Genomic DNA, 9,526 nt, shown 5'->3' with positions numbered 1-9,526 from the left:
ACGAAGTAGAAACTGCAGAAAAGCCTAAAAACAGGAAGAAAGAAGAGGTCCCTAACCTATCTTCACCAAAGCCAATCTTGAAGCCTTATCTGTCAAAGGCACCATACCCACAAAGGCTAAGGAAGGATGGGAAGGACAGCCAGTTTTCTAGATTTTTGGAAATCTTCAAAAAGCTCCAAATCAACATACCATTTGCTGAAGCACTAGAGCAAATGCCCCTCTACGCAAAGTTCCTGAAGGAGCTCATGACAAGAAAAAGAAACTGGGGAGAAAAGGAGATTGTTGTCCTAACTGAGGAGTGTAGCGCCATCATACAAAAGAAACTCCCCCAGAAAATGAAAGACCCAAGGAGTTTCCAAATCCCCTGCATCATAAGGGATATCACTATTGAAAAGGCTTTATGTGACTTGGGGGCTAGCATCAATCTCATGTCCTTGAACATGATGAGAAGGATGAGAATTGAGGAAGCCAAACCAACAAGAATGGCACTCCAACTAGCTGACAGGACATTCAAGTTTCCACATGGAGTCGTGGAGGATTTATTGGTAAAGGTGGGAGAATTCATCTTCCCAGCTGACTTTGTTGTGCTGGATATGGAAGAAGAGGCAAACACTTCAATTATCCTAGGAAGACCATTCCTAACTACTACTGGAGCCATCATTGATGTGCAAAAAAGAGAACTAGTCTTGAGATTACATGAGGAAAAGATGGTCTTCAATGTATTCAAGGCAATGAGCTATCCCAAGGAAGCAATAGGAGAATGCATGATGGTGGACACCATAGAACAAATAGTCCAAGGAGTCTTGGAAGAAGAGCAATACGAAGGAAGTATGGAATTGGAGCAACAAGAACCACGTGAAGAACCACCACAAGGAACCATGGAAAGTTCAATCATGACAAACCATAAAGACAACAATGGAGAAGAGGCACCAAAATTAGAGCTAAAAACCCTACCTCCAAACTTGAAATATGCCTATCTAGGTGACAATAGCACCTACCCAGTGATCATCAACTCAAGCTTGTGCAAGGAGCAAGAAGAGGAGCTCATCCAAGTGCTGAAACAATACAAGGATGCTATAGGCTAGACACTCACAGACTTAAAAGGGATCAGCCCCTTAATGTGTATGCACAAGATCCTACTTGAGGAGGGTACTAAGCCCTCAAGGCAACAACAAAGAAGGTTGAATCCAACAATAAATGAGGTAGTCTAGAAGGAAGTGTTGAAGTTGTGGTAAGCAGGGGTGATCTACCCCATCTCAGACAGCCCTTGGGTAAGCCCGGTACAAGTAGTTCCAAAGAAATGAGGAGTCACTGTTGTAACAAATGAGAAGAATGAGCTGATACCAACAAGAACAGTGACTGGTTGGCGCATGTGCATCGACTATAGGAAGCTCAATGAAGCCACCAGGAAGGACCACTTCCCCCTACCATTCATGGATCAAATGCTTGAGAGGCTGGCTAGACATGAATACTACTGCTTCTTTGACGATTATTCGGGTTACAACCAAATAGTTGTGGACCCAAAGGACTAGGAGAAAACTTCATTTACTTGTCCATATGGCATTTTTGCTTACAGGAGGATGCCCTTTGGACTGTGTAATGCACCTGCAACATTCCAAAGGTGCATGCTCTCCATATTTTCAGACATGATTGAGCGGTTTATTGAGGTGTTTATAGATGACTTCTCTGTATTTGGTAACACATATTCTGATTGCTTACATCAGTTGGCCCTAGTGCTAAAGAGATGCCAAGAGATCAACCTTGTTTTAAACTGGGAAAAATGCCATTTCATGGTTACAGAAGGAGTGGTCACTAGTCATAAAATCTCAAAGAAGGGCATAGAAGTGGACAGGACAAAGGTAGAGGTGATTGAAAAGCTATCTCCACCTTGCAATGTCAAAGCCATTAGAAGCTTTTTGGGACATGCTGGTTTCTATAGGAGGTTTATTGGAGACTTCTCCAAGGTTGCCAAGCCATTGAACAACCTATTCGTCTCTAATGTTCCTTTTGTTTTTGATAATGAATGCATGTCAGCCTTTGAGGAGCTTAAGAACAAACTTTCCTCTGCACCTATCATAGCACCACCACGTTGGGATCTACCCTTTGAGTTGATGTGTGATGCATCAGATTTTGCTGTGGGTGCTGTTTTAGGACGGTGGAAGGATAAATTGGTGCATGTCATTTATTATGCCAGCAAGGTCCTTAATGAGAATCAAAGGAACTACACCACTACAGAGAAGGAATTACTTTGTCTTTGCTTTTGATAAATTTAGATCATATATCATTGGTTCTAAAGTAATTGTATTCACTGATCATGCAGCACTGAAATACTTTCTTACCAAACAAGACTCCAAGCCAAGGCTAATAAGATAGATCCTGCTACTCCAAGAGTTTGACATCAAAATTAAGGATATGAGTGGAGCAGAGAACAAAGTTGTTGACCACCTCTCAAGGATCCTACAAGAAGAAGAAGGAGCACACCATCTTGCAGTGAATGAAAGCTTCCCTGATGAGCAAATGATGATGATACAAGAGACCCCTTGGTTTGTTGACATAGCCAATTTCAAGACCATTGGGGAATCACCAACCAACATCAACAAACACATGAGGAGAAAGCTCATCAAAGATGCCAAATACTATATCTGGGATGAGCCATATTTGTTCAAAAAGTGTGCTGATGGGATCTTGAGGAGGTGTATATCCCATGAAGAAGGACAAGAGGTGCTTTGGCAATGTCATGGATCTGCATATGGAGGCCATTTTAGTGGAAAAAGAATAGCAGCCAAGGTGCTCCAATGTGAATTCTACTGGCCAAGCATTTTCAACGATGCAAAGGACTTGGTGTCAAGGTGTGATGAATGCCAAAAGGCCGGCAATCTATCCAGGAATAATGAGATGCCACAGAGATTTATACTGGAGCTAAAACTATTCGATGTATGGGGGATTGACTTCATGGGGCCTTTCTCATCCTCCCACTCAAATAGTTATATACTTGTGGCTGTAGATTATGTGTCAAAGTGGGTGGAGGCTATTGCCACCACCACAAATGACAACATGGTCGTAATGAGCTTCTTAAGAAAGAACATTTTCACTAGGTTTGGAGTTCCCAGGGCACTCATTAGTGATGGAGGGACACATTTCTTCAATAAACAACTGGAAGCACTCCTTCTCAGATATGGAGTCAAACACAAGGTGGCAACCCCTTATCATCCGTAGACCAACGAGCAAGCAGAAATTTCCAACAGGGAGCTAAAAAGGATTATTGAAAAAACTGTTGGAAGCTCAAGGAAGGATTGGTCTAAGAAGCTAGACGATGCTTTATGGGCCTACAGGATAGCCTTCAAGACCCCCATTGGGATGTCACCATACAAACTGGTATTTGGCAAGGCTTGCCACTTGCCAGTTGAACTAGAGCATAGAGCCTTCTGGGCTCTAAAACTACTGTACTTTGATGAGCAAGCATCTGGGGAAAAGAGGCTGAGGCAACTCAATGAGCTGGAAGAATTTAGGAACCAAGCATATGGGAATGCAAAGATCTACAAAGAGAACACAAAAAGATGGCATGATCAAAAGATAGCAAGGAGGGAGTTCACTGTAGGATAAAAGGTGTTATTGTACAATTCTAGACTTAGGTTCTTCCCTAGGAAGCTTAAGTCTAGATGGTCTGGACCCTTCACCATCATCAAAGTATACCCCTATGGTCAAGTGGAGCTCTGATAAACCACTATTTTATGGTTTATATTGTGTTTTATTGGGTGGTTTTATCAAGCTTTTCACCCACTTATTCATATGATTTGCATGTATTTACAATTCCTTCTTAAAAATATCCTATGATTAATAACTTGCTTCCTAAGGACCTTTTAGTTGTATATTTTTATCTTCCTTCATACCATTCGATGCCGTGATCTATATGTTAAGTGTTTCAGGCTTCATAGGGCAGGAATGGCGTAAGGAATGAAGAAGAAGCATGCAAAAATGGAAGGAACTCAAGGAATTGAAGAGATGACTAGCGAGAAGTCACGCGGTCGCATGGCTCATGCGACCGCGTGAAATAGAAGGAATTACCGTGACGCGCTCGCGTGCCTGACCCGACCGCGAGGATTGGAAGCTGCACGAACGACGCGAAAGCATGGACGACGCGCACGCGTGGTACGAGAAATGCTGAGTGACGCGAACGCGTGGACGACGGGGACGTGTGACGTGCGCGATCTGTAGAATTACAGAAGTCGCTGGCACAGATTCTGGGCTGCATTTTAACCCAGTTTTCGGCCCAGAAACACAGATTAAAGTCAGGGAACATGCAGAGACTCAGGACATCAATTCAATCATTACTCACAATTTTAGGTTTTAGATGTAGTTTTTAGAAAGAGAGGTTCTCTCCTCTCTCTTATGATTTAGGATTAGGATTTCTATTAGGATTAGGATTGTTTGTTCATACCAGGTTCAATAATTTATGTTTCTCTTCTATTTTTGTTTACTTTGAAGTTTTTATTTTCACTTGATTTATGTTGTCCAAATGGGCTTATGAACTTTTCCCTGTTAGAATTGACATCTCCATTCAATTTAATTTGAGGTATTCCAGATATTTATGATTTTAATTTAGCTTTCTATATTCTTGGCTTTGGTTAGGTAATTGGTAACACTTGAGTTGTCAAACTCAGCAGTGGTTGAAATTGGCAGATTACTGATTGATCTGGATCGCTCTAAAGCTAGTCTCTCCACAGGAGTTGACTAGGACTTGAGGATCAAGCTAATTAGTCCACTTGACCTTCCCTTGTTTAATAAAGGATAACTAAGTGGGATTAAAACCCAATTCTCATCACACCTGATAAGGATAACTAGGATAGGAATTCCGATTCTAATACCTTGCCAAGAGTTTATTTTATTGTTACTATTTTATTTTTCTTATCATTTAACATACTTGTTCTTTACTTTCAAAACCCCCAATTTACAAGACTCATAACCAATAATAAGAACATACCTCCATGCAATTCCTTGAGAAGATGACCCGAGGTTTAAATACTTCGGTTATCAATTTTATCAAGGGTTTGTTACTTGTGACAACCAATTGTTTGTACGAAGGGATTTTCTATTGGTTTAGAATCTATACTTACAATGCAACTATATTTTTATAAAATTCTTTACTAGCAAAAATCCTAACGTCAAAATGGCACCGTTGCCGAGGAATTGCAAACGTGTGCCTTATTATTGGTTATTGTAAATATTTTTCTTTTACTTGTTTATTTGTTTCCTCTCTTCCCCCTTTATTTCTGATAGCTACTATGAATTCTCACCCCTCTCACTTTGAGTTTGGTTCTACTTTTGTTGCAAGGAATGGAAGCTATAACAGGAGTATGCATCAAGGTCTAGGCAATCAAAGATGGATGGAGCCAAGAGGAGCTGATCAACCCTTTTGGCAACAACACCCTCCTAGATATCATGGACAAAGACCATTCTACAATGCATACCCAATTGATAGATTTGGTAGACCCCCTTGTAGCTACCAACAAGCCCTACCCTACACTCAGAGACCATCCTTTCAACATAACTTCGAACCACCACACTCACAAGCTTCTTTTCCCTATTCGCCACCATATGATCCTTATCCGCCCCAACGCCAATCCAATTACTCCCAAGAACCACTACTTCCCTATGCACCATGTCCATATCCGTCAAGCCAAGAATCACAGGTTTGCTTTAAAGAATCAGTAAACCAATTTAATGCAACCCTTCATCAACTGGAGCAAGCAATAAATCAATTATCTTCCAGACGTTCAGTACCTCAACAGACTCCGATGGCTTCATGTGGAGTATCTAATGAAGAACGCAGCACAAAGAAGACGCTAGAAACTCCAGTGGATAACATAGAGCATAACTTTGTACTGGAACAAGTAGAGGATGCTGTCATTGTAGAAGAAAAAGAGTTGGTTGAAGATTTAGGAGATGCCAAACCTCCGCTAGAATCCAGAGTTGTGGAGAATTCCGTCGAAGACGTTACAATTGATGCTAAGGAGGATAGTGTACAACCCTAAGGCAGGCATCCTATGAGGAATCGGACGGAGTAACCCAAGACACATGTTTCCTTGATGATGATAATCACAAGTCGAGTTCTCTTAGTGATTAACTTACATCCGCAAGTGAATTCTTTGAGATAGAAGAATCTTCCCCAAGTGAATACGAAGATGATGCAGAGGTCGACTTTTTTCAACCTCCTAATTATGACTCAAGTGATGTGGAAGATATGGAAGACTTTGATCAAGACATGGTTGAAATGGAAGAAATTTGCAAGGAAGTGGAGGAATTCACTGAAGACCACAAGGGAGTGAAGCTCGTAGAACTACTAGAAACACTGATCTCATGGCCATTACCACCCAACACAAACTTCAAGTGGGTAAAATCCTTGACTTTTCTCTTCAATTTTCCACTTGAATATGGTTTGCTTGAAATAGATGGCCAGCTTAGAGCTCTTTGCAGCTTTTAAGAGTAAAAGGGAAATGACTTACACTCAGAGTTGGTATGCAAGATTTAATGAGGCTTCACACTTCAATTTGAGGTGCAAAGAATGGTGTCAAGCTCAATCGAAAGGATCTCGAAAGCTGTTTGGTCATTGCAGTGAGAATTCAGATTACTTATCACCCAACTGGAAAAATGCAGATCAAGACAAAGATGGGTGTAAAAGTGGAATTTAGGATCCTGGAATCTATTCTGACATTCAACACTCCGGGAGCCTTGAATCCTTCTTGAACTCACCTAAGGGATTTACATACCTTGTTTGGGACCCCGGAGAATCCTGGCATTCCAAACACTGGTGGAGATTTCTGGACGAATTCAAGCACAAGCCACCATAACAGGAAGCTCATCAAATGTCCAACTTAAGGACTTTAACTAAAAGTGCTAGGTGGGAGACAACCCACCATGGTATGATCGTTCCTTTTTATTTTACTCTGTTTTTGAATTTTGTTTGAACCTGAATTTCTGCATCACACTCATTGCATTTTGCATTCTACACGCTGTAAAAAAAAACACGCACGTGACGCGTAAGCGTCGCCGACGCGTCCGCGTCATATGTGCGTTGGGAAGAAAACTAAATTGAACAGAGAATCACGCGAAAGCGCGGCTGGAGGTGTGCCTTTGGCACAAATTGGTCTATGCGACCGCGTCAATGACGCGTCTGCGTCATGTGGGAGAAACACCTCCCACGCGTCCGCATCACCCACACGACCGCGTGGCCTTGTAAAACCGACGTAAAAAAGGGTGTATGGCCGAAAGTTGAGCTGGAATTGGGTTGGACTCGTGCTAGAAGCACCAGCCCTACCACGCGAACGTGTGCCTCACGCGTCCGCATCATTTTTCAAAATAGGCCATCCACATGATCGTGTCACCCACGTGACCACGTCACCCTAAATTTTGGTAATATGCATATCAAACAGAAAGTTGTGCGTGCGCAAAGCTGCACTTGTGCCAAAAAGCACAAATCAGGTCACGCGATCACGTGATCCACGCGTCCGCGTCACCTGATAATTATCACACACGATGCGATCGCGTGATCCACGCGTCCGCGTCACCTGCGCCGCACAGCTTATCCATATCAGCCAAGATATCTTATTTTTTCTTTCCCAAATCTAAATCTTTTCTTTCACTTCTTATTTCTTTCTTCCTCCTTTCTTACTTTCTTTTTTCTTTTTCCATTGGTGTTAAAATTCTCCTCTTGAACTATTGCATCTTTTCTTGAATTATTCTGGTGCTTCATGACTTGTTTTATTCTGGTTGGGTATTATTATTCATAAGTCAATGCTAATTTTTATAATACTGATATTTCTTTTGCATTGTTATGCACTTACACTATCTTGCATTACCCAAACTCTCTTCCCCATTGTTGCAACTTTTGCACTATTGATATGCCATTTGCTTCTACTGTTTTCTCACTTGCATGTTGTAGGTACCATGTAATTGAGACCATCATTATTTGGCATTAACACCCATATTTTATTTGTTTTCTATCTTTGTTTTTGGGTTACTTTCCTTCATTTTTCTCCTCTTTTAGGATGGCCACCGAGGAAGGGAAAAGGAAGAACTTCTATTTGGGGAGACAAACAAGTCAATCTGCACAATCTATAGAGAAAGGCATCAATTGGAGCAGCCCGTCCACTTGTACATCTTAGCATGCACCGAGGACGGTGCAATCTTTAAGTGTAGGGAGGTCGATACCGATCTCCATGGTTAGTTACTCTTTTATCTCAACACCGATGGTTTATTTTCCTTGTTAGTTGTTGCATTTGCATATTTGTTTGATTTTGTGCATATTTTACCACTTGGTTGAAGTAACATTTTCTTTTTCAAGAAAACTTTTTATAGTATTTCACTAATTTAAATTAAAAAATTTTTGAAAAAACTTGTTTGAAGAAATATTATTTTGGAACATGGTTTATAGCTCGAACACACAAAACTAGTGAGATTTTGAGCCTATTTGATTGGTTGCATCTTATCAACCAATGTTTTATTTTTGGTGTGTGTTTTTCTCTCTAAAATTGTGATCTTTGTCTTGTTTGATTCTATATTTCAATTGTTTAATGTATGCATACACTTATATGATTGAGGCCTTATTTCACTGAGCTTACATACCCATATGGCCTTACCCTTTTATTATCCTTTGCAATCCAATGTTGAGCCTATTATACCCCTTTGTTCTTTACTTTAGCTCATCACTAACTCTAAGCGGAAAATAATAATGTCCTTAATTTGAATCCTTGATTAGCTTAGACTAGTGAAAGTGCTCATGAATTAAGTGTGGGGAAAGTGGGTTTGGAAATGTTTGGTTTGAGAATCGAGTATGTTAGACTTTCTGTGAAAATGCAAAAAATGTTAAGAACATGTTTATGCATTCAAAATGTTAATCATATGCATTGAAAAAAAAAAGTTATTAAGAAAAGAAAAAAAGCAGAAAAATAAAAAGGGGACAAAATGCTCCAATGTAAATGGCAATAGCAATGCATATGTATTGTACTCAAAACTTGGAATGCATAAATATGTAGTAAACGCAGTTAATGGGTAGTTATTGATTTTATATTACATGGATTGTCCTAAGTTAGGTAGAAAGTTTATGTTAATTAAGGATTCAGATTTTAGTCCACTTGGCCAAATACAATCCTACCTTGACCCTAACCCCATTACAACACTTAAAAGACCTCTTGATTTGTGTATTGGTGCATTAAATTTTTGTTGATTGTTAGATGAAGAGCAAGCCATAGAAAGCAATATTAGTAGAGAATTTAGAGAATTGACCCTAGACACTTGAGAGTTAGAATGATATACACTACCAGTAAGGGTTCAGTGCTTAATTCTATGTTCCCTGCTTTCATGAGCTATCTTCTTCTTGGAAGTTATCTGTACTTTATTTTGTGATTTGAATTAGTGAAATCCAGCTTATATTTATTCTTGAAAGATTTATTTACTTTTTCACCAAGTAGGTAGAATCATATTAGCATGTAGTTACATTCACATTCATAGGTTGCATTGCATGAGTCTT

At 40.1% G+C, this 9,526-nt stretch overlaps 1 protein-coding gene across 1 annotated transcript; it reads left to right on the top strand.

Annotated features, from left to right (window-relative positions):
- The first annotated feature begins 212 nt into the window (after nucleotides 1-212).
- On the top strand, nucleotides 213-1,085 carry LOC107484404 (uncharacterized). The gene has a single exon (XM_016104990.1). The coding sequence runs from the start codon at nucleotides 213-215 to the stop codon at nucleotides 1,083-1,085; it is 873 nt and encodes a 290-aa protein (XP_015960476.1).
- The last annotated feature ends 8,441 nt before the right edge of the window (nucleotides 1,086-9,526 follow it).

This window comes from Arachis duranensis, chromosome 4, assembly GCF_000817695.3.
Source record: "Arachis duranensis cultivar V14167 chromosome 4, aradu.V14167.gnm2.J7QH, whole genome shotgun sequence".
Lineage (NCBI taxonomy): Eukaryota > Viridiplantae > Streptophyta > Magnoliopsida > Fabales > Fabaceae > Arachis > Arachis duranensis.
The sequence above is the reverse complement of the archived record's forward strand: the minus strand, read 5'-3'. Positions and strand labels throughout refer to the sequence as shown.

Coding starts and splice junctions, on each gene's coding strand:
- LOC107484404 (XM_016104990.1), top strand. CDS start 213: ATGCCCCTCTACGCAAAGTTCCTGAAGGAGCTCATGACAAGAAAAAGA.